Source organism: Myxine glutinosa, chromosome 5, assembly GCF_964187855.1.
Source record: "Myxine glutinosa chromosome 5, kmMyxGlut1.1, whole genome shotgun sequence".
NCBI lineage: Eukaryota > Metazoa > Chordata > Myxini > Myxiniformes > Myxinidae > Myxine > Myxine glutinosa.
Window position 1 is genome coordinate 105,898,676 of NC_136265.1, and position 25,371 is coordinate 105,924,046.

A 25,371-nucleotide genomic window follows, 5' to 3' on the forward strand; every position below is an offset into this window, starting at 1 on the left:
GGAGGGAGGAGGATGTGAGGTGAGAGAGGTAGATGTGAGGTGAGAGAGGTAGATGTGAGGTGAGAGAGGTGGATGTGAGGTGAGAGAGGTGGATGTGAGGTGAGAGAGGTGGTTGTGAGCTGAGAGAGGTGGATGTGAGGTGAGAGAGGTGGATGTGAGGTGAGAGAGGTAGATGTGAGGTGAGAGAGGCGGATGTGAGGTGAGAGAGGTGGATGTGAGGTGAGAGAGGTGGATGTGAGGTGAGAGAGGTGGATGTGAGGTGAGAGAGGTGGATGTGAGGTGAGAGAGGTGGCTGTGAGGTGAGAGAGGTGGCTGTGAGGTGAGAGAGGTGGCTGTGAGGTGAGAGAGGTGGCTGTGAGGTGAGAGAGGTGGATGTGAGGTGAGAGAGGTGGATGTGAAGTGAGAGAGGTGGCTGTGAGGTGAGAGAGGTGGCTGTGAGGTGAGAGAGAGGGGAGTGGAGGAGGGATTGGGGAGTGAGGAGTGAGGAATTGAGGGGGATGTGGAGGAGGAAGGGAGGGGGATATGAGGGGCCAAAGCCTGACAGCTCAGAGGTGCGTCTCCCTGGTCAGTGTCTTTCAGGAAGAGGAGGCACATTATTGCTGGAACATATTATAAATTCCTGCCTGGACCGCAGGTGCCGAGCCATGTGGTTTCCTTGGAGGTTCCTTGACACCGATTTACCACACCTGCTATCTATGCGCAGAGTGTGCTTGCTGAGCTCCTGCACTATAAACAAATTAACGTGGTGGTTCACACGTTTCCTGGTAACAGCCATTATCCACTATGAAGAGCAACCATTTCCTGCTAACCGCAAATTATATCGGATTGCATTCACAGAAATTCCATTGCACAATATGTTACATCTTTTCCGGATTTTTCCAACCTTACCGACAAAGCTTTCTGGAAAAATACTTTACAAAGTTGGAACGTCACATCCCATCTGTCGCACTCTCCGATTTCATCAGATTTGCCAAACTGGACCTTCGGGCCTTTATCGATCTAAAAATACAGCTGAAGCAGGAGCAGTATTTTCCTCAACTTCAAAAAAAACCAAAACCTCAGCGGTCTCTGAAAATACTTTGGTGAGATAAATTTATTGGACCGACGGAAGTTTTTGCGCAAATCAGTCGGAGAGCCATGAGCCGCATGGTTGCCAAAGATAGGTGAGCCAAATGAAAAGTCATATTTCCATCTGCCTGTGACCGGTGATTGATTTTCACGTTTATGAAAAGGAGAGATTGGGGAGTGGGGGAGAGATTGGGGAGTGGGGGAGAGATTGGGGAGAGCGGGAGAGATAGGGGAGAGGGGGTGAGATTGGGGAGAGCGGGTGAGATTGGGGAGAGGGGGTGAGATTGGGGAGAGCGGGAGAGATAGGGGAGCTTCATGTTTACATGTTGTTTACATTTTGGAGCTTCTGTTTATCATATTTGCGAGGATGTTTTGTTTTTTCCATTTTGGTTTGGTACTGCCAATGAATAAACTAAATAATTGTACCAATTTGAGCTTGGTAAAGGTCCCCATGCAGATCCGGCCTATGAGTGGGATACAAAACGTAAAGTGTTCAGCCTGGTAGAGGTATGCGCCCTATAGTCAGGGCCCTTAGGGATATTTAGGGGCCGTTTGGTTCAAATTCTTCCAAAAGCACCAAATTTGGCCCAGATGTTGCCCATGCCATACTCTTTCGATTTTTGACGGGTGCCAAGGGCGGTATGATCCGGGGAGCCGGGGGCCCCATATTGGCGAAATACTAAATGGCCGCCACCCGGATTAGAGGAAAATCAGTTAAATAACCAAAAGGGTTGGAATCATGTATGATACTGCAGCGGCTACCGCTGGGTTTACGCAATCGCCTTGCACCTACCAAGGACGCGGAACGATCACCATGCCGGGCTCGTCCAGGACGCCCGGGCAGGCCCGCTCTCAACTTGCCAGGCCGCGTCCGGGACGCCCGGGCATGCCCGCCCTCGACTTGCCAGGCCGCGTCCAGGACGCCCGGCCACGCCCCCTCTCGCCTTTCCCGGGCAAACGCTCCGGGATAATGTGTGTATATATTGCTGCCCGATAAACGGGCTTTTCAGAGTACCCGAGTTGTTTTGTGACAATAAAGAAACTCGGACGAATTCCAGCTTTTTGTCGCGTCCATTCTTCCGATTACGTGGGAGCACAGCTCCTACATTGGTGACCTACCGACATGGACACAGCAGTTGCCCTCAAACTGCCTACCTTCTGGGAGGCTCACGTGGCGGTTTGGTTCGCCCAGGCGGACTCCCTGTTCGCCCTGCGAGGCATCACGGCCGACGACACCCGCTTCCACCATGTGGTAGCAGCGCTCGGCTCAGCCACCGCGGCCCGCGCCCTGAGCCTCCTCGAGAGCCCGCCAGCCGCTGACAAATACGGCGCGATTAAAAAGCTCCTCCTCGACGCTTTCGCCCTCTCATCGGCGGAATGCGCACGGCGCCTGCTCGACCTGCCCGAGCTCGGCGACACGCGCCCGTCCGAGCGAATGGACTACATGCTTTCGCTGCTCGGCGAGCACTCTCCGGCATTCCTGTTCCGGGAGCTGTTCCTCCGTCAGCTGCCTAGCCCGGTACGCCTCGCCCTGGCGAGCACGACGATCACGGATCCCCGCGCCCTCGCCAGGGAAGCCGACAAGATCTCCGTGGCAGGCCAATGCATTGCAGCAACGACCTGGGGCCCACCGCCGTCCGACGCAACGCCCATGGCGCCCGAGCACCCGGCACGGTCGACGACCGAACTGCCGACGCAATTGGCGGCCGCTACGCCGAGCCGACCACCTCCAGCACGACGACCGGAGCCTCCACCTGACCAAGCGTGGTGTTACTATCATGCCAGGTTCGGACAGAAGGCCCGGACATGCCGACCCCCGTGCACCTTCGGCAGGCCGGGAAACGGCCGGGCCGGCGTTCATTACCAGCCATGAGCGCCGGCCACACGGGCAACTTACTTTTCATCACGGACAAAGCGTCCGAACGGCGCTTCCTGTGCGACACCGGCGCCCAACTGAGCATCATACCCGCCTCCGATCAGGACAGGCAGGCCGCGGTTTGCGGCCCCTCTTTGGTGACGGCCAACGGCTCGGCCATCCGCACCTTCGGCCCACGCAACGTCACCCTCTGCTTTGGCGGCCAACGCTTCACTTGGACTTTTGTAACCGCAAGCGTGCCCATGGCTCTGCTAGGCGCCGACTTCCTCTGCGCACAAGGACTGCTGGTGGACGTCCAACGGCGTCGCCTCATCAACGCCGAGACCTTCAGCTCCCTGGTATGCACATTGAGCAGCTCCGCTCCGACCGAGCTGGCATGCGCCCTCCCGGCGGCGAACGAGTTTGCTCGCCTGCTCACGGAGTTCCCGACCCTCACGCGGCCGACGTTTTCGGCCGTCGCAGTACGACATGGGATCGAGCACCACGTACCAACCACGGGCCCGCCGGTCTACGCCAGAGCCCGCCGCCTCGACCCAGCCAAGCTCACCGTGGCCAAAGCCGAGTTCGACGCTTTGGAACACCTCGGCATCGTGCGGCGCTCCGATAGCGCGTGGGCTTCGCCACTACACATCGTCCCAAAACCAGGGGGCGGCTGGCGCCCATGTGGCGACTACCGCCGCCTTAACGACGCTACCACCCCCGACAGGTATCCGATCCCGCACATCCAAGACTTCTCCGCCCGTCTGGCAGGACGGGTCATTTTTTCAAAAATCGATCTCATACGGGGATATCACCAGGTACCTGTTAGGGCGGCCGACGTCCCTAAAACGGCCGTCATCATGCCGTTCGGCTTGTTCGAATTCCTGCGGATGCCATTTGGCCTCAAGAACGCGGCTCAGGCGTTCCAGCGCTTGATGGACGGCGTGCTGCATGACCTGCCGTTCCTCTTCGTTTACCTGGACGACATCCTCGTCGCCAGCACGTCCCGGGCCGAGCACCTCCTCCACCTCCGAACACTGTTCGGGCGCCTCAGCGAGCACGGCCTCATCGTCAACCCGGCTAAATGCCACTTCGGCACGACGGCCGTTGATTTTTTGGGCCACCACATCACCAAGAACGGGGCCGTGCCGCTGCCAACCAAGGTCGAGGCCATCACCACGTTTCCGCGTCCCCGCTCCATAAAGGCCCTGCAGGAATTCCTGGGAATGGTGAATTTCTATCACCGCTTTGTGCCCCACGCTGCTCAACTCATGCGGCCCCTCTACGAAGCCCTCCGGGGCAAGCCGGCCAAGCACGACGTCGTCTGGTCCGCAGCAATGGACGCGGCCTTCAAAAGCTCAAAGCGGGCCCTCGCCGACGCAACACTGCTCGCTCACCCGGTGCTCAACGCTCCCATCGCCCTCACCACGGATGCCTCCGACCACGCGGTGGGCGCCGTACATGAGCAATGGGTGACGGGTTTTTTTTTTTTTTTTTTTTTTTTTTTTTTTTGTATACAAGATCGAGGCAAGAGCGAACATTAATCACACAGAAAGACAAACCGACACATAAAACATATAACATCGGGAGCGGTAGACAAGATGGGGAGAGAGGGGGAAGGACACAAACACAACATTTGAGAGCAGGGACCGAGAGACATGGAGACATCGAGAGATCTGAGAGAGGGCGAGGGCTTTGGGGGGGGGGGGGCAAGGGAAGGGGGCGGTGGGAGAGGTATAAAACATATGGACACTGCCAGGACTTCCAGGAAAGAAGTTGGAATTTCAAACAAGGTGGATCTGGGGTGAATTAGCGGGGATAGAAAAGATCAAGGTTTTGGATGGGGGAAGATAAGAGATGGTGGTGAACAGCTGTTTTAAAGACCTGGAGGGAGGAGTGGGATTGAAGGGAGTGAGGGAGTTTGTTCCAGAGGCGGGAGAAAAGAGGAATGAAAGAGTGAAGGTGAGCAGAGAGCCGAGATTTCGGCAGTTTAACCATCAGAGGGTTGCTGGCAGATCTTGTGCGACCTGTAGGAATATTTGGGGGACAGAGCACAGAGAGAGCTGGGGGTGCAAGGCCGGAGAGGAGTCGGTAGAAGACAGAAAGACCACCTACCTGCCTGCTGTGAGTGAGTGAAAGGCCCTCAGAGATAGCTTCATCGCGGGAGATTCCAATAATTCTGAAAGCTTTGGTTTCAACAGCGTGAAGCCGAGCTAGGTGTGAGGCAGGAGCACCGGCCCATAGGGGAGAACAGTATTCCATTGAGCTGCGGATGAAAGCCTTGTATGTGGTGAGGAGCTCAGGTGTGCCGAGGAAGGACTTCGCACGACGGAGGATGCCCAGTCGGCGACTGGCTTTGGAGGCCAGCTTGGAAATGTGGTTTTCCCAAGAAAGATCATGGCAGATAGTGAGACCCAAAAGCTTGAGCGACAGAACTTCTTGGAGAGGATTGTTGAGAAAGTAGATGGGAGGGTTGTCCAGTCGATCTTTTCGGAGAGACATAGTAAGAGTGTGAGATTTGTCAGGATTGAAAGACATGTTCCACTTGTTTGACCAGTCTGTGATTTTGTCCAAGTCTTCAGAGAGTGAGGAGGCTGCAGACTGCCGATCTGAGGGAAGAGGAATGGAGCAGCAGAGAGTGGAGTCATCAGCAAAGAGATAGAGAGGATTTTCAAGAGAGTCAGAGAGATCATTGATGAAGACCAGAAAAAGCACGGGGCCCAGAACACTGCCTTGGGGAACTCCAGCCTGAACAGGAAGAGGAGATGAGAGAAACCCATTCAGGGCCACACGTTGACGACGACTAGAGAGGAAGTCCACCAGCCATGCGTGGAGATTTCCATGGATACCAAAGGAGGAGGGTTTGGTGAGCAGAGCGGGGTGCCAGACCGTGTCGAAGGCACGTGATATGTCGAGGGAGACAGCTCTAATTTCCTGTTTGGCATTGAGGACCTCCATCCATTGTTGAGACAGCAGAAGCAGCATGTCCAGAGTAGAGTGACCTGGTCTGAAACCAAATTGATGATCAGAGATCAAGCCATTGGAGAAGAGGAAAGATTTCATATCCGAAGCAATGATGGAATCCATGACTTTGCTGATAATTGGGAGAAGGCTGATTGGTCTGTAGTTGCTAGGATCTGTTTTTGCACCTTTTTTGTGCATAGCGGTGATGTTGGCTGATTTCCAAGCAGATGGCAGTTGACCTTGAGCAAAAGAGAGGGTGAAGAGAACAGAGAGAGGGTGAGATAGGGCGGCAGAGCAGGATTTTAGGACCCGTGGGCTGATGCCGTTGGGTCCAGTTGCAGAATCAGAGTCGAGGGTTGACAGAAACTTTTCCACCTTGTCAGGAGGAAAGGACACGGAGTCCAGGAGCAGCAGGGTACAACTGGGTATGGTGGGTACAGAGAGGGATGGGTTTGGGACACAAGATTTAGAGGCAAACACAGAGTTGAGGCATTCAGCTTTTTCACGTGTGGAGTCAGCTGTGTAGCCGTTTGAGGTAAGGGAGGGGATGGAGGGGGAACAAACACCAGAAACGGATTTGACCAGACGCCACCAGGATTTGGAAGAGGGAGACAGATAAGAGAGTTCGGTCTTGAGAACGGAGAGATATTGTTTCCTAGCTCTCCTGAGGGTGGACACACACTTGTTTCGGGCTTTGTGAAAGGAAATGAGATTTCCTTCCGTTGGATTTGCTTTCCAGGAGATGAAGGCAAGTTGTTTCTGGGCAAGAGCCTCACCACAAGATTCCGTGTACCATGGACGGGAGGAAGGGTATGACAACTGAAGACGAGATGGGATAAATCTGTGCATGAGAGAGAGGAATTTACTTTGGAAGAATTCCCAGGATGAGTTGATGTCAGAGGTGGTAGAGATGGGAACCAGTCCAGATGATTGATGGCTGCTTGAAGACCGTGCCAGTTGGCCTGAGTGAAATGCCAGACTCGTCGACGCTGAGCAGGCTCCCTGAGGATGGTCAGAGAGATGGCCACTTTAACAAGGACATGATCAGATGATCCGATTGGAGTAGAAGAAGAGCAGCAGACATTTTCAGGGAAGTTAGTCATAACCAAGTCCAGAAGAGAAGATGTTCCGTTGACTGAGATCCGGGAAATTGACAGATTGTGTCAGTCCCAGTGAGTCGCAGAAGTCCTTTGCTGAGGAGCCATGGCTGGTGAGAGAGGTACCCACACCCAGCCAACTGGCATGATGACAGTTGAAATCACCACATATGAGGAAGAGAGAGTTGGGATGAGTAGATAGAAGTTGGTCCATATTATCAGACAGCGAGATGTAGATGGAGTCATCACTGTTTGGTGGACGGTACAACACACATATGAACAAGAGGTGGGAGCGAAGGGGAAGCCGTAGCCAGCGGTATTCCTGGGGGTGAGGTGGAGTGAGTGCAGTGCAGGGCGAGTGAGGAAGAGAGTTTTTGATAAAGTGAGGCGAGTGAGGAAGAGGGTTTGGCAGCCCCTCGCTTTTTTCAGCCGGCAGCTCCGGCCGAACAAGCTCAAATATAGCACGTTTGACCGTGAGCTCCTCGGTCTACACCTGGCCGTCCGCCATTTCCGCCACCTCCTGGAGGGCCGACCCTTCACGGCGTTCGTCGACCACAAGCTGTTGGGTTACGCAATGGCCAAGGTCACGGAGCCGTGGTCGGCCCGCCAACAGCGCCACCTCTCCGCCGTGTCGGAGCTTACCACGGACATCCGGCACGTCGCCGGCAAAGACAACACCGTGGCCGACTGTCTTTCTCGGGCCAGCGCGAACGCCGTCCACCTCGGCGTGGACTTCGCGCTTATGGCGATGGACCAAACCACCGACACCACGGTGCAAGCCCTCCGGGCAGCGGACACGGGCCTCCGCCTGGCCGACATCCCCTTCGCGGACACTGTCCTGCTCTGCGACGTCTCCCAAGGCCAGCCTCGTCCCATCGTGCCCGTTACCTGGCAACGCCGCATCTCCGCCTCCCTCCACGGCCTTTCCCACCCGGGCCGGAAAGCTTCCCAGAAGCTGGTGTCGGCGCGATTCGTCTGGCACGGCCTTCGACGGGACGTCCGTGATTGGACCAGCACCTGCACAGCCTGCGAACAGGCCAAGGTCCACCGACACACCCAGGCCCCGCTGGCACTTTTCACCGTGCCCGAACGACGTTTCGACCATGTCAACGTGGACCTGGTGGGCCCCCTCCCCCCATCACGGGGGTTCACACACCTGCTCACCATGGTGGACAGGACCACCAGGTGGCCGGAGGCCGTTCCCCTCGTCTCCACCACCACCGCCGACGTGGCGCAGGCTTTCATCGCCACCTGGGTCGCCCGCTTCGGCGCACCGGCGGACATCTCGTCGGACCGCGGACCGCAGTTCACCTCCGAGCTGTGGGGCGCGGTCGCCCGCAACCTGGGGGTCAAGCTCCACCGTACTACGGCCTACCACCCCCAAGCCAACGGGTTGTGCGAGCGATTCCACCGCTCCATGAAGGCCGCGCTCATGGCCGGCCTTCAGGACGGCGGTTGGGCCGACCGGCTGCCGTGGGTCCTTTTGGGCCTCCGCACGGCCCCCAAGGAGGACCTCCGGGCATCCACCGCCGAGCTTGTCTACGGCCAGGCGCTACGCGTCCCGGGCGAATTCGTGCCCGACGCTACCAGTCCCTGGTCCGCAGCTCACCAGCGCTCGGACCTCCAGGAGGCCGCCCGACGGTTTGCCCCCGTGCCAACGTCCCGCCACGGTGACCCCCAGTCCTACGTCCCCCCAGCGCTTCGCACAGCGGAGTACGTTTTTGTGCGTCATGACGCACATCGGGGGCCACTCCGGCCGCCGTACAACGGGCCCTTCCGGGTCCTGCAACGGGACGACAAGTCGTTCGTCATCGACATCGGCGGCAGGTCGGACCAGATTGCAGTGGACCGCCTCAAGCCGGCGCATGTGGACATCGACCAACCGCCACGGTTGGCCCTTCCGCCGCGGCGAGGCCGCCCCCCATCCACGGTGCCCCCCACTCGACCGCCCACCACCACACCGGAGCCCCCCCCCCCACGACCCACCAGGGGTCGCTTCGGCCGGGTCATCAGGACCCCCCTTAAATTGACCCTGCCGGTGCAAGTCGATTCTGGGGCGACGTGTGTAGCGGCTACCGCTGGGTTTACACAATCGCCTTGCACCTACCAAGGACGCGGAGCGATCACCATGCCGGGCTCGTACAGGACGCCCGGGCAGGCCCGCTCTCGACTTGCCAGGCCGCGTCCGGGACGCCCGGCCACGCCCCCTCTCGCCTTTCCCAGGCAAACGCTCCGGGTGTATATATTGTTACGGATCGCGGTTTAGATGTTATGATGGGCCGAGCGGATGGTCCAACCGCGACCGTTACAGGATCCCCGACTCACCCGATTCACCCAGAACTTTGGCCGTATCGCACCGCAGCTGCCCAATCGGGGAAAAGACTTAAACGACGAAACGCAAAGAGGAAAAGGAATAAAACGAGAAGACGGACAGAAGAGTAATTGGATTTATTGTACACACACAAGCAAAAAGGAGCAATCAAGTTTATTTACAACACATAAGACGCAGGTGACACAGTGCAAATACTAGCTTATACAGACTTAATTAACCCAGGGACAGAACAAACAAAACAAACTCACGTACACAAGAAGGGTGGAAAGGCAGGAGGTGGATGGCTGGAGGGAGAGGAAGGTCCAAGGGGGTCCTGCAGCACGATCGGCGCGTTTAGCAGCCGCCGTTCCTTCACGGCCTTGCCCAAAACCGCCGTCCAGGCCCCAAGCTGCTGTTGTGGCTGCTGTGGACGTCGCGTGCTTTCCCAGGACTCGTCTGGTCCGTCTGGTCCAACCCTCAGCTCTTTCTTGGTCCACTCACTCCTCACCCCCGACTCCTCACCGCAACCAACGCAACCACTGACCACCACCGACTCCTCACCGCAACCAACGCAACCAACTGACCACCACCACCGACTCCTCACCGCAACCAACGCAACCAACTGACCACCAACTCCACTGACTGACTCTCTCTCTTGACGACCAACTCACGACCAACTCACCACCGACTCCACTGACTGACTCTCTCTCTTGACGACCAACTCACTTGCTTCTTGCGTGCGCGCCTTTTATAGCGCCTCCAGCGATCAAGCCGCCGGCCTTCCTGACACGCCCATCGGTGTGCTCACCTCGGCCCTGGTTGGTCACGCGACCCTCTCGCTCCGCCCTTGATGACGACGGGCGGGCACGCCCCTCTTCCCCTCTATGACGAGGTGGAGACACGCCTTTCTTCTCCGACCCTGCCTCGTGGTCAATGGCGGTTATTGGAGGGGAGGTAATTGGCAATCGAGGGTTGGCAATCACGAGAGGGGATGTAAAAGGAAATGGAGATTTTGGGGATGGGAATGAAAGGGGATCTATTCTCTTTCACTGGTGCAATGGAGTACTTCAATTAATGGGAGACACAGCCTTACCCTAAAACACAGAATAAGAGATAACTATCAAACAGGGGTATTCTATTATTTGGCTGACGTGTATGCTTGTGGACTAATTATGGGATGCCCTTTCACCTTTACACAGCTCCGGAGGCAGGGGGCGCAGAATAAACAATAATAATAATAATACAGCACACAATCAAAAAAATACAGTCCTCATCTCCGCAACAATATATTGCTGCCCGATAAACGGGCTTTTCAGAGTACCCGAGTTGTTTTGTGACAATAAAGAAACTCGGACGAATTCCAGCTTTTTGTCGCGTCCATTCTTCCGATTACGTGGGAGCACAGCTCCTACAATACCACTTTTCAGGGGTTTTCGAGGTCGAGGAATCCAATTATGATGTTATTTTGATGATTCGAGGTCAAGGTCAACCCTCAAGATCATCTTAAAGGTAATTTTTGAGTCAAACATGTCGGTTTTTGAGTTTTTTGTCAAGATTTACGCGAGGTTCACCATTTTATGTTTCTGGGTTGGGTAATCGAACTCTGACCTTATTTTTGACAATTAGAGGAAATATTTACATGTCTATTTCCTAATTTTCAGGCATATGCAGTTCATCAGCCTAATTACCAAGGTACGGATTTTGCTGTTTTATGAACTGTATGCCATATCCTTGTGTTTAATTTTTGTGCGATCATGATCCGGGTTCATGTATACATGATTGTATACATGTCATAAATATGACGTCATAGGTCATGTGACCTGGCGGCCATATTGGATTTTATGAAAACCTTAAAAATGGATCCCTGCCTTCATTTTTCGATCGATTCATTTTGAACTTTGACCACTTATAGTACGCCATGTGATTGGATGCATATCCTAATTATGACGTCATAGGTCAGGTGACATGGCGGGATGGACCGGTATGGTCCCCGGATCATACCACCCTTGGCGCCCGTCAAAAATCGAAAGAGTATGGCATGGGCAACATCTGCGCCAAATTTGATGCCTTTGGAAGAATTTGAACCAAAATATCCCTAAGGGCCCTGACTACTACCGAGTACCCTGTTCTAGTTGGTCTGTGTGTAGGTGTGTGAGTCCGCAAGCATATCAAATTTAAAATAGATCGTGTTCGTTCTCAGATCTACTGCAATCTATATACCCTAGCGAGTAGCGAGGCTCTGCATTGTTCAATCCTATCTTGTTGAGGATATTTCTGTATTGATCTTTTTTCATTGTCCCCTTGTGTTGCATTTCCCTAAAGCACAACATATGAGGATTTTCCAAATGATATACCATCTGGTGCAAACTGATTCATTCTCGACCAAACGGTATGTTTTGAAGATCGAGGCCCAGGTTATATCACACCTTTGGGTTGTTAAGATGTGTAGACTTTGTACTGATGTTAGTTTCCTTAAATTGTGTTAGCACAAATTTACTTATTTTTACGAGGAAACGAGTAATTGGGGTAAAAATGCAGGAGATTCAAAGAAATCTCTTTTTGGTGCTAACTTGGTGATGAGGATTAAAAGTTTGTAATGAATTTAACATCTCATGCAATTGAAAGATTAGACTCGCCGGACTATGTGTTGGCCTACTGCAGACTCACAAAACTAAATTTAGGCTTCTTATGAGGTTCAATTCCTTTATTACCATCGGGTCAATTATCAGTTTTAAATGTATTCCTAAAGTAATCTACAATTTGGCTGAATTAATTTTATTCGATAACTTTAATCCAACTTGAACATATTACTCTTTTGATGAAATATTATCACGAAAAAAAAAAAACGACGAGGATAGATGAATTTGTAGCAGACGCGTTGTACTATTTGAGTTGTCTAATGGATTCCGTCAGGCCTAATTCCCCGCTTGTGGTTAGTTGGATAATTCGAACAAGCAGCAGTAATTAGTGTCACTTGGGAACACAATATACAGGGTGATTGAAAAGTAACTCCCTATTTTAAAATACTTATAATTTATTTCTTAACTATAATTTTTACAAGAAATGGATATAAGAAGAAAGCATATAGCATGAAGTTTTATTTAAAATTTGATATGGGCACCAGAATTCGCCACCAGCTTCTCAAGCCGCCCGGGAACCGCGTCAACCGATTTCACCAGGAACTCTTGTGGGATGGAAGACATAACTTCTCGTATTCGCCCTTCAAGTTCTTCCAAAGTCGTTGGTTTGGTACAGTAGACTTGCTCTTTTACCCAACCCCAAAGAAAAAAGTCACATGGTGTTAAGTCAGGGCTCCTGGCTGGCCACTCATACAGACCACGACGACCCATCCATCTCCCAGGGAAGTGGGCATTCAGCCATTCACGAACAACAATAGCAAAATGTGGAGGAGCGCCATCTTGCATGAAAATCAAATCTTCAACATTCTCCGAAGCACTGATAATTGGCCAGATTTCGTCTTGCAGCATGGTGAGGTACCTTTTGGCATTCATGGTATCGTGAAGAATGAAGGGACCTCCAATCCTTTCCGAAGTCATTCCACACCACACCGTTACCTTGGGCCGATATTGCGTTTTTTCAGAAATAACACGAGGATCTTCTCCTGCCCAGTAATAGCAGTTGTGACGGTTCACAAACCCACCGATGTGAAATACCGCTTCATCAGACCAGAGGATATTTTTAAAGAGATCAGACCAATCTTCATACCACGAGCTGAGCATGCTCCTGTAGGGTAAGACGTCCATCCATGTTTGTAGGGCTTCCGAATTTCAAACAAAAAATAATCTGAAAAAAACCCAACACAGATTAAATTCTCATACATTAAGGAACAAACACTAAAAATTTGAGAAAAATATTACAATAAATAAATAATTTCTAAATATTTTAAAATAGGGAGTTACTTTTCAATCACCCTGTATATATATTTAATTATTTTTTTAATGTGGAATTTGTTTGAAAAAAATTTTGAAATTTTATTTTTAAAAAATTTGAAATTTTATTTAAAATTTAATTTTTATTTTTATTTCGACTTTAATATTCAACTTCAATTGTTTATAAAATGTAATATCACGTATGTTACAAATACATTTGTACTAAATAATTGTTTGTATTATGATTGGTGCAAATCATGACAACACAGCAACTCAGGTACAGTCTTCTTATGATCTTCATATTATCCTCAGCTAAAACAAGCCCGCTCCTCTGCAGCGACGCGTGGTGAGGCGAGCACAGCGAGCTGAGCCAAGCTAGTTTTTAATATGGGAGTAAAGAGAGTGCTGAAAATAAAATGAACCACTTTAAAGACCATTTCTCCCCGCAGAGTGAGGGTTGGCCTTTTTTCGGGCACCTTGGTCCCCTTTTTGAAGCAATGTTTTATGGCCGGATGCCCTTCCTGCCGCCAATCCTGTTAGTCGCCTCTTGCGACACACAAGGAATTACCAGTGAACTGGCACTCAATTTGCCGCCCTCGGAAGGATGACAGGCTGAGTCAACCCCCCTGGCGTTAATTCAGTGATCGACAGGGATCCCAAGCCGCACCCTAACCGCTAAACCAACACCAGGCTCTAGTGCTGAAAATAAAAATGCCAAACAACAATCGGATATGTGCAAGTTGCTTTAATAAAGTCCTTGTTTTTCAGAGACATTTACTACAATGATCCAAAGCTGTTTGGGAAGCAAGCTGTTGTCGACCACGTTATTGACAACATCTCTTGTATGCTGCAAGTGCCAAGATCTTGTTTACATGTGGTAAGACACCACGGGTTACCTGGCAAACTGTGTACACACCGTCTTCCCGGTCACGCGATCCCCTTGTAAGAGAGCAAGTTCACCTTGCAGCACGCTTGGATCCATTAAGCCATACTCCATGGTGGAAACCTTCACTTTGTATACGGAAACAGAGTAAAACGAGGACCGTTTGGTGGAGAGAACAGAGTCAGATTCCAGAAACCAAAATATCTGCAATGAGGATTTTTTTTTATCCTGAAAGATTTCCCTAAAGTACCGTAACTACACAGACATTGATGAAAACAACCAAACTAACCAGTCATAGATCATCAAGCCATTCATTGATTCGATCAGATGTCATCAGAAGGTCATTGTATGTTCATTAATCATCAAGTCATTCATTGACCATTGATTACATCAAATGCTATCACAATGCACTGATAACATTTAATTATTTAATTTACAAAGGCAGACATGTTGAATCATCAACAAGCTAAATAAAACCTTCAAGGTTAAGAAAGAACCACCTCCCTGCCCTAGCCCAAGCACACCTGGGCCTGATGAAAGGCAAGCTAATGCTCAAGCAGTACTGCAGGCAGGTATGCTACAAGGCCGTGAAGAGCAATGAAAATTTGGTCCAATGGACCAACAGGCATACCAGTCAATATAAACTGACTACCACAGTTCATCTCTCTTTCAGCACTCTTCATTTCACTCAGTTTGTGAAAATACATTTACTGTTCATAATATCCGTATTTTCTCTATCCTCACATCAGTCTTCTCTCTCCTCTGTACCTCGTACCACTGTGCTGTCATTCCGGAAGCTTGTACGCCATCCTGTGGTGGAATTTGTTGTGAATTTCAAATACATTTTCCAGGCTCCATGGCCTCCTGCACACACGAGCCTGGCGGGCACCGTTGGGTTTCTTTTATCTCATCTGTCATTCGCGTACTACCGACTGGACTCTGCGGGGAATCTCACCCCTCTGTCCTGCTCCAAATTTCTCTTCGCTCCGACCCTTGTTGGGTAATGAACGTAGAGCAGCAACGAAGGCTGGAAAGGGTGGAAATGCGAATGGTTCCGTGGATGTGCGGAGTATCGTTGAGAGAGAGGAAGACAAATGATGAATTGCGAAAGATGATGGGATAGAGCCTGTGATTGATGCTGTGAAGAGGAACAGGTTGAGATGGTTTGGTCATGTGTTGAGGAAGGATGAAAGTGACTGGTTGAGAAGAGTGATGGAAATGAATGTGGAAGGAAGTAGAGGACGGGGAAGACCGAGAAAGACTTGGCTAAAGATGGTGGAAGAAGAAATGCGGGCAAGGGGGTTAACAAGGAGAGATGCAGAAAATAGGGCAAAATGGAGAAGATTGTCATGGGGACCGCAAGGCTAACCCCCGCTCTAGCAGGGAAAATGGCCTTAAAATGCATGTTGTTGAGAGCAAATCTCTGCCAGGCTGAATACTTTACATTTTGGTGGTTCGCTGGTTCCAGTCTACCGGTGGTTCGGCCGCCATATTGGAAAAACCGAAAATCTTTGCACCTCTATATCTCTGAAAGTGCTGAATTGAAAAAATTGAGACATGGCTCATTGTAAAGAACTCTCCATGGGGAATAAAATATGTTAATGATGATGTCATAGGCTTCTCCATTATGACGTCATAATTTGACAAGTACAAAACTTCATCCGATAAAGATGAAATTTCTTGAGCATAATCTAGGAATAAATTAGTTTAGAAAAAAAATAATGATGACGTCATCAGTCACGTGGTTCGGCCGCCATATTTGTTTTAACACAAAAGCCTTAAAAACCACTGAAAATACATCCTGGCGAGGGTTTGCAATCTCTGATTGCTCTTTTTCTTCTTGTTGTTGTTGCTGCCATCGTCGTCGTTATGTTAAGACTAGTATCGATGTAATGGATCACAGGTAATGTCAAATGTCTGTGTAAATTTGCACAAGTTTTTTTTTTAACGATCCTCGAAAATAAATTTAACCCAGGAGCAAAATAGGTTCACACTTGTGTAGTTCTCTGAATACAAACTGAAACTACACCTGTCTCCTGTTATTACAGACCTGCACATCCAAAGGCTGTGTTGCTGGCGATCTGAGATACATAGAAAACAACGGTGCACACGTCGACTGCAACTCGAGTGCCAATGCAAGAGGCTTCTCGGAAATCTCTTTTACATTCTTATGGGGATTTGTGTGTAGATAGAACACCAATCGCTTTCTTTTTAGTCGTACTAACCATGCCTACCTGTCGCTTCACTGATGGGTTTCATGAAAAGGCAGCGTTCACATACATGTTGCATGTTTATCTGTGATTCTCAATTGTTGTTGTCTTCATCATCGTCATGGCTGAGGTTGTTGTTGTTGTTGTTGTTGTTTGTGTTTTCCTTCCATTTACTGTTCTTTTTGTACATGCTTCTATTGCTTTTGCGAAGTATTACGATATTCTATTTTGTGTGCTCCTTCTGTGTCAATGACACTTTATTCTAAAGGGTTAAAGTTTCAGGTCCTACTTCTTCCTCTTCTCTCCCAGAAAGCAGTGATCTCTATACTAACTGTATGGGAAGCTCTACGTTTGTTGGTCGAGCAATTGTGAAGCCGATCAGCGGCCATATTGTGACACCCAGAAAGTGCTGTTTCTCCATTGACTTGATGTCGTGCTTAGGTTACCCGAAAGCTACTAGTTTATTGACGTCACAACCATATTTATATGAAAGGCTAACAAGCCCTTTGGCGCCACCACATTTTTGTTGCATTGTTTATTTTTTTATGCCAGGCCTGGTGTTGGCTTAGCGGTTAGGGTGCCGGCTTGGGATCCGAGGATCCTGGGTTCTAAATCCTGGTCAATCGCTGAATTAACAACGGGGGGGTTGACTCAGCCTGTCATCCTTCCGAGGTCAGTAAATTGAGTACCAGTTCACTGGTAATTCCCTGTGTATTGCAAGAGGCGACTTACAGGGTTGGCGGCAGGAAGAGCATCCGGCCACAAAACATTGCTTCTAAAAGGGGATCATAGTGACCGAAAAAGGCCAACCCCTGCTCCGTGGGGGAAAATTGCCTCTAAAGGTGGTTCTTCTTCTTCTTTTTCTGCCACCACCGACGAAGACGCTGGAAGTGAAAAGTTTTTGCTACCGCGATAACGTGGGAACGGCTAAATATATCCAAGTCAAACTTGGTGCAGCTATGTATAATAAGGTAAAGATGAACCGATTATATTTTGGGGTCACGAGGTCAAAGGGCACACGTCATATTAGGTAAAAATCCTGTTACCGTGATAACTTGTGAACCAGTGATGGATTTTCCAACAAACGTGGTATTAAAGCACGGTGTTACGCGTGCTGCTTGTGAGCAAGGAGGAAGCGGACAACGCGGTAACTTGTAAGAGTCTTTATTCAAGAGCTCACTGTAACACTGAGCTGCTCAAGGCTGCGCGCCCAGTGTATATCGTGAGGCCACGCCTCTCTCCCGGGCGTGGCCCACCCCCACTTGGTGTGCGGGGTGATGTCACCACGTCAGTGCTTTCGTGTCCGCCACACGTGCCCCCCCAGAATCCCCGCGCACCTGAAGGGTCAGTTTGCGGGGCAAACGGATGACCCGGCCGAAATGCCCCCTGGCGACCGGCGGCGTCTGGGATGCAGGGATGCCATCTGGGATGCCTCCGGCTGCCCCTGGGATGGGTGCAGGACCGGGGGGCAGCGTGGCGGCGGGGCTGGGCGGTGCCGGGGGTCCGCCCGCAGGGGGGTGGCCCCGACGCGGGGGTCGGGCCACTGGCAGTGGATGGTCCACGTCGAGGTGGGCCGGCTTGAGGCGGTCCACAGAAACGCGGTCAGGAGTACCGCCGATGTCCAGGGTGAAGTGCTTCACCCCGGTCTCCAGCACGCGGAAAGGCCCGTCGTACGGGGGCCGCAGTGGTGTCCGGTGGGCATCGTGGCGGACGAAGACGTACTCCGCCGTGCGAAGCTCCGGGGCGACGTGCGTCGGTGGGTGCCCGTGGCGTGCCGTTGGCACCGGGGCGAACCTCTGGGCGGTCTCCTGCAGAGCGGAGCGCTGCTGTGCCGGGCGAGTTCCTCCCCGACGACCATGGTGCCGTGGAGTCGGGGAGGAACTCGCCCGGCACCCGCAGCGGTTGCCCGAAGACCAACTCCGCCGCGGATGCGCGCAGGTCCTCCTTGGGCGCCGTCCGGAGGCCCAGCAGGACCCAGGGGAGCCTGCCGACCCAGCCACCATCGCGGAGGGTGGCCCGGAGCGCGGCCTTCAATGAGCGGTGAAATCGCTCACACAGGCCGTTAGCCTGGGGGTGGTAGGCCGTGGTTCGGTGTAGCCGGACCCCGAGCCCCTGCGCGACTGCCCCCCAGAGCTCCGAGGTGAACTGGGGGCCGCGGTCGGACGAGATGTCTGAGGGGGCGCCGAACCGGGCGACCCAGGTGGCGATGAAAGCCTGCGCGACGTCCGCCGCCATCGTCGACGCCAAGGGCACGGCCTCCCTCCGGCCATGGGTGAAACCCCGCGAGGGGGGCAGAGGTCCCACCAGGTCCACGTGGACGTGGTCAAACCGGCGTCCGGCACCGTAAACGGGGCCTGGGTGTGCCGGTGCACCTTGGCACGCTGGCACGCGAGGCACGTCCTGGCCCAGCCGCGGACGGCCTTCCGGAGGCCATGCCAGACAAATTTGTCGGCGATCAACCTTTGGGAGGCCCTCGCGCCCGGATGGGACAGGCCGTGGATGGCGTCAAACACCTGGCGCTGCCAGCCCGTGGGCACGATGGGGCGAGGCCGCCCGAGGGAGACGTCGCACAAGAGGGCCGCGCCCACGCCGTCGAACGGCACCTCGGTGACGCGGAGGCCCGTGACGGTGGTCCGCAAGGCCTGGACGTCGGGGTCAGCGGCCTGGTCCGCTGCCATCCGCGCATAGTCGATGCCGAGGTGGACTGCGTGGGCGACGGCCCGGGAAAGGCAATCCGCCACCGGGTTGTCCTTCCCCGTGACGTGCCGGATGTCCGTCGTGTACTCGGACACGGCCGAGAGGTGACGCTGCTGCCGGGCCGACCACGGCTCGGTGACCTTGCCCATCGCGAAGATCAGCGGCTTGTGGTCGACGAAGGCCGTGAACGCACGGCCCTCGAGCAGATGGCGGAAGTGCCTGACCGCCAAGTGAAGCCCGAGCAACTCGCGGTCGAAGGTACTGTAACGGCGTTCGGGCGGGCGAAGCTGCCGGCTAAAGAACGCCAGCGGTTGCCAAGCTCCACGCACCCATTGCTCATGCACCGTGCCCACCGCGTAGTCCGAGGCGTCGGTGGTGAGGGTGATCGGTGCATCGGGCACCGGGTGCGCGAGCATCGTGGCGTTAGCCAAGGCGAACCTCGCGCCCGTGAACGCCGCGTCCATCTGCTCGGTCCAGGTAACGTCGCCTTTGCCCGGCTTACCTCGGAGAGCTTCGTGCAGGGGGCGCAGTAGCTGCGCGATACGGGGCAGGAACCGATGGTAAAAGTTCACCATGCCCAGGAACTCCTGCAGCCCCCTGATCGTGCAGGGGCACGGAAACCCCTTCACCGCCTCCACCTTGGCCGGCAGGGGGACAGCTCCGTGCCTGGTGACACGGTGCCCCAGAAAATCGATTATGGCGACGCCGAACCGGCACTTTGCGGGGTTCACAATCAGGCCATGCTGGCCCAGGCATTCGAAGAGCGTGCGGAGGTGGCGTAGGTGCTCTTTGCGGGACGCGCTGGCGACGAGGATATCGTCCAGGTAGACGTATACAAAATCCAAGTCGCGCAGGACGCTGTCCATCAGCCGCTGGAACACCTGAGCCGCATTCTTCAGACCGAAGGGCATCGGCAGGAATTCGAAGAGTCCGAACGGCGTGATGACCGCCGTCTTCGGGACGTCCTCCGGCCTGACGGGGACCTGATGGTAGCCACGTGTAAGGTCCACCTTCGAGAAGAAGGACATGCCCGCCAAACGGGCGGAAAAGTCATGAATGTGGGGGACGGGGAAGCGGTCGGGGGTGGTGGCGTCATTGAGACGGCGATAGTCCCCGCACGGTCGCCATCCCCCGCCGGGCTTCGGCATGATGTGCAGTGGCGACGCCCAAGCACTCTCCGAGCGCCGAACGATGCCGAGTCACTCCAGGGTAGCGAACTCCGCTTTCGCTACCGCCAGCTTCGTCGGCTCGAGGCGGCGTGCGCGGGCGTAGACCGGTGGCCCGACGGTGGGGATGTGATGGGCCACCCCGTGCTTGACGGCCCCCGCCGAGAAGGTGGGACGCGTGAGGGCCGGGAAGCCGGCGAGGAGGCGGGTGAATTCGTCCGCTGCCGGAAGCGTACAGATCAACGTGGCCGGAACCGAACCGTTCGGCAAGCCGCTCGGTGAGCCGCTCGGTGAGCTGCTCGACGAGCTGGGCAGCGCACAAGCGAGCGAGCTGAACGTCTCGGCCTGGACAAGACGTCTGTGCTTTACGTCGACCAGGAGCCCATTGGCGCACAGGAAGTCCGCGCCAAGCAATGCCATGGGCACGTCGGCGGTGACGAACGACCATCGGAAAACCTGCCCTCAGAACCGCAGAGAGAGGCAGCGTTTTCCGTTCGTACGGATGGGCGTCCCGTTCGCGGCAAGCAGCGCGGGGCCCCCGCCTGAGGCGTGCTTGTCCGACGTACCGGCAGGAACGACACTCACCTGCGCTCCCGTGTCGCACAGGTAACGGCGCCTGGATAAGGTGTCCGTTATGAACAGCAGGCTGCTCGAACGGCCGGCGCTCATTGCCACTATTGAGCGCCGGCCCGGGCGTTTCCCGACCTGTTGAAGGAGCATGGTGGATGACACTGTCGAGCCTCGTGGCCGAACTTGGCGTGGAACCGGCACCAGGTGGTGGAGCTGGAGGAGTGCGGCTGGCTCTGCCAGGCCGGTGGAGCCGGCGGTTTTCCCCGCGGTGGCGGTTTTCGCTGCGGCGGTGGGCGGGGCGTGGCGGCGGCCACGAGGTGCGTATCAGCATGCTGTGTATGCTGTGGAAGCTGATGCTGTGGATCAGCATCAGCCTCGGGATCCACGAGGTGGGCCGCACCGACTCTCGCCCGCGTGTCCGAAGCCGCGAAGTACCTGTCCGCCTTGGCGGCCAATGCTCGGGGTTCCGTTAGCACGGTCCCGGCCAACGCGAGGCGTACCTGTGCTGGAAGTTGGTGACGGAAAAGCACCCGGAATAGAGAACCAGGGGCTTCGTCGCCCAACAGTGACAGCATATGGTCCATTCGGACCGACGGGCGCGTGTCGCCGAGCTCGGGGAGATCCAGGAGGCAGTCGGCCCGTGCGTCCTCCGTGAGGCCGAACGTGGCTAGGAGCAGCCGCTTGAGTGCCTCGTACTTGTGGCCGTCCGGTGGGTGGCGAAGGACGGACACAACTCGAGCGGCCGTGCCGGGCCCGAGGGAGGTGACGTCATGGCAGTAGCGCGTGTTGTCGCCGGTGAGGCGCCGAAGCTGAAACTGGGCTTCGGCTTGGACGAACCAAACTTCGGCCTGGGCCTCCCAAAATTCGGGAAGTTCAACCGACATTGCGTTGTTGGCCATGGCAATGGCGTCGTGTTTGGAAGGATCGCTACGGCAGATCCAACGTCGAGGGTCACCAGTAAAGCGCGGTGTTACGCGCGCTGCTTGTGAGCAAGGAGGAGGCGGACAACGCGGTAATTTGTAAGAGTCTTTATTCAAGAGCTCACTGTAACACTGAGCTGCTCAAGGCTGCGCGCCCAGTGTATATCGTGAGGCCACGCCTCTCTCCCGGGCGTGGCCCACCCCCACTTGGTGTGCGGGGTGATGTCACCACGTCAGTGCTTTCGTGTCCGCCACAGTAGAATTGTATATTATTCCCACAAACGAACTACAACTGGAGGCAATCCGGGGTTCGGAGACGATCCTGAAAAGAGCAATTGGAACAAAACTCTGAAAAAGTTGAACCGTGATCCCTTAGCAAAGAGGAGGTGGATATTATGAGTCCTGGGAGTACTCCGCTCCACCTCCTGAAACCCGAAAATGGAGATAACAACCAACGACACTCCCACATCTTTTAGTAACATAAGTTGTTGTAGAAAGTAATACAGTATATATTATACAAAGTGAGAACATCTCTGATTACAACAGGTTTTCTTTTTCAGGGAGTGTTGATATCGACCCAAGTGGAGGGCATTCAGTGTATCCTTTGGATTATAATTTCCTTTGCCATAATTTATTCACATCAATGTGAAGCTTTAAGCACCATGCGGGCTTCCTGCATTACAAACATGGTGTGTTCCGGTATTACAAACATGGTGTGTTGTTATGCAGATCGTTACCCTTTCAAGTGGGGTAAAGTATAGCTACTTCCCTTTGTTTCTTTTTCTCACATTTGATTCCGCTATCCTTTTCTTTTTCTCCTGAACTTCACTTTGTCAGACATGTCATCAAAAGCACAGTTTGTCCTGGTTGTGGAAAAGGACGCCACTTTTCAGAAACTTTTGGATGATGGGTTTTGTGTGAAAATGCACCCTTGCATTCTGATCACAGTACGTACCCAATTTGCCTTACAAAAACGAAAATGTTGTTGTTGTTGTATAGTTCTTCTTTTTTTTTGTATACAAGATCGAGGCTCATATAAGAGCTAACATTAATGACAAAAAAACAAACAAGAAAAAAACAAACGGACACATAAGACGAAATAAAGGGAGCGGGAGACAAGATGAGGAGAGTGAGGGGAAGCACACAAGTACAACATTTGAGAGCAGATACATCGGGAGATCTGTGGGAGGGAGAGGGCTTGGGGGGAGGAGGCGTGGCAAGGGGGGTGGGAAGAGGTATAAAACACATGGACACTGCTAGGACTTCCAGGAAAGAAGTTGGTATTTCAAAAAAGTGGATTTGGGGTGAAATTAGCGGGGGTAGAAAAGATCAAGGTTTTGGATGGGGGAAGATAAGAGATGGTGGTGAACAGCTGTTTTAAAGACCTGGAGGGAGGAGTGGGATTGAAGAGAGTGAGGGAGTTTGTTCCAGAGGTGGGAGAAAAGAGGAGTGAAGGTGAGCAGAGAGTCTTGATTTTGGTAGTTTCACCAGAAGAGGGTTGCAGGCAGATCTTGTGCGACCTGTAGGAATATTTCATATTTGGGGGACAGAGTCCAGAGAGCGCTGGGGGAGCAAGGCCGGAAAGGAGTCGGTAGAAGACAGAAAGACCACCAACCTGCCTGTGGTGAGTAAGTGAAAGGCCCTCACAAGGAAGGACTTCGCACGACGGAGGATGCCCAGTCGGCGATTGGTTTGGAGGCCAGCTTGGAAATGTATTTTTCCCAGGAAAGATCATGGCAGATAGTGAGACCCAAAAGCTTGAGTGACAGAACTTCTTGGAGAGGATTATTCAGAAAGTAGATGGGAGGGTTGTCCAGTCGATCTTTTCGAAGAGACATAGCAAGAGTGTGAGATTTGTCAGGATTGAAAGACATGTTCAACTTGTTTGCCCAGTCTGTGATTTTGTCCAGGTCTGCAGAGAGTGAGGAGGCTGCAGACTGCCGATCTGAGGGATGAGGAATGGAGCAACAGAGAGTGGAGTCATCCGCAAAGAGATAGAGAGGATTTTCAAGAGAGTCGGAGAGATCATTGATGAAGACCAGAAAAAGCACAGGTCCTGGCCATGTTTAAGCTTTTGCCATGGACCATTCGCCCCTTTTTTTTTTGTACAAGATCATTGAGGCGCATGGTTTCTCCATGACAAGGTGAAGGTGTGTATTAACTGACGGGGGGATGGCGGAGCAACTGTTGGACGCAATAAGCAAGATAATTGGTGCATTCAATGGCACAGCATCCACCTGCCATTGTAAAAAAATAAAAAGAATGAGCTATTGATGGATACAAAATTGTGACCAGGAAGTTCCAGGACAAATTTTTGTCGCTACGCCTCATATATAGGGACTCTAGCCAGACTGTGTAGATGATGCATACGAGGAAGTGGATAGGTTAAACACTCTGTGATATTTGTGTACGTTAAACGTTCCGCCATCTTGAGGTTGGCTCCTTGGCTTGAAGAGCAAAATAAGTTTGAATGTGTGATGAACTAAAGCTCTCTATGCACAGGGTAAAGGAGTCCCGGATGTGAACACCCGCTTGCTTCTGCACAAGATCTCGAATGCTTTCCCGATCCCAATCTTTGCCCTAGTAGATGCTGATCCACATGGTAAAAAATGTTTTATTTTCTTTGAGACAAAAATATTAATACCATTGTTATTATTGTTGTTGCCATTAATGTATTGTATGTACCTACTCCGTTCCCAACTGGCAAAGCTACCTTAGATCGACCAGGGCCCAACAGTGGCCATTCTGTTAGGCCAACGCCATTTTGGTCATTGGTAAAACGTTGGTCCATCATTGGCAAACTCTAACCTGACGTTGGCCGTCAGTACTGACGAGGTCAACCGACGATTTTCCTATAAAAGCAAAATTGGAAATGTGCGCATAACCAACCACAACGACACCAACCAAAGCCCAACGTTGATCCAACGTACCTGTGTCAGCTGGGGTCGTTCACAGCAACAGGATATAGTTTCGATTCCCAAGCCTAATATATCAGATCAGAATCAAACTTTGTCCCGATGTTCCAAGTTTGGGTTCAAAAAATACCGTATACGCTTGTCTTACAACTCCTGACCATTGGAGGCTTTTCTTGGAATGAGGTATGAGTAAACAACTCTTTGAGCTTACAAAAGGGTAGAAATACAGGTCCTCCCCATTATGGCATATATTATATATACAGTAATATAGACTAGACGGATTTATGGCCATGTATAAGCTTCTGGGTGCATTTTGGGGTGAAAGTTGTAAAGTTAAAGTTAAAGAGCTGCATGTTATATACATGACATACAAATGCTTGTTCAAATAAATTGTCCAAAAAGGGCAATTTGGCGGCCATTTTGTTTATGCTAATTAGAAGGTCAAACCTCAAAATTCGGCTTGGGAACCGGGTTAATCGAATTAAACATACCCTAATTATGTTAAAAAGTGAGGTTCCCAAGTTTTACCCTGAAATGCACCGAACATTCACATTTCTCAGAAATCCGTCTAGTCCATAGATGTCTTGGCTCGCAAAATAACAAAGTTATATATACACAAAGAATTAAGTTAAGCACCCCCCCCGTTTTTTTACAACCTCGCACATTACAAGTTTGTTGTCGTCAAAATAGTGTAATATACCCATGATATTGCTATATTTTCTGGAGAAGTGATATTATGGTCACATAAAAACATAACAATCATGCCGTTTTCAATATTTTATTCTGAATAATTTAAGGTGAAATTTTTTGGGAATTTTAGGCATA

General features: G+C 52.3%; 1 protein-coding gene across 1 annotated transcript in view; it reads left to right on the forward strand.

Annotated features, from left to right (window-relative positions):
* SPO11 (SPO11 initiator of meiotic double strand breaks) overlaps nt 1-25,371 on the forward strand; it is an 87,115-nt gene that overhangs the window by 40,311 nt on the left and 21,433 nt on the right. Inside the window, exons 4-9 of the mRNA XM_078777204.1 lie at nt 11,618-11,684; nt 13,954-14,062; nt 16,117-16,203; nt 22,192-22,228; nt 22,469-22,578; nt 24,134-24,233. Of these exons, the coding sequence (XP_078633330.1) occupies nt 11,618-11,684; nt 13,954-14,062; nt 16,117-16,203; nt 22,192-22,228; nt 22,469-22,578; nt 24,134-24,233 (510 nt within the window). The remainder of the gene's footprint in view (nt 1-11,617; nt 11,685-13,953; nt 14,063-16,116; nt 16,204-22,191; nt 22,229-22,468; nt 22,579-24,133; nt 24,234-25,371) is intronic.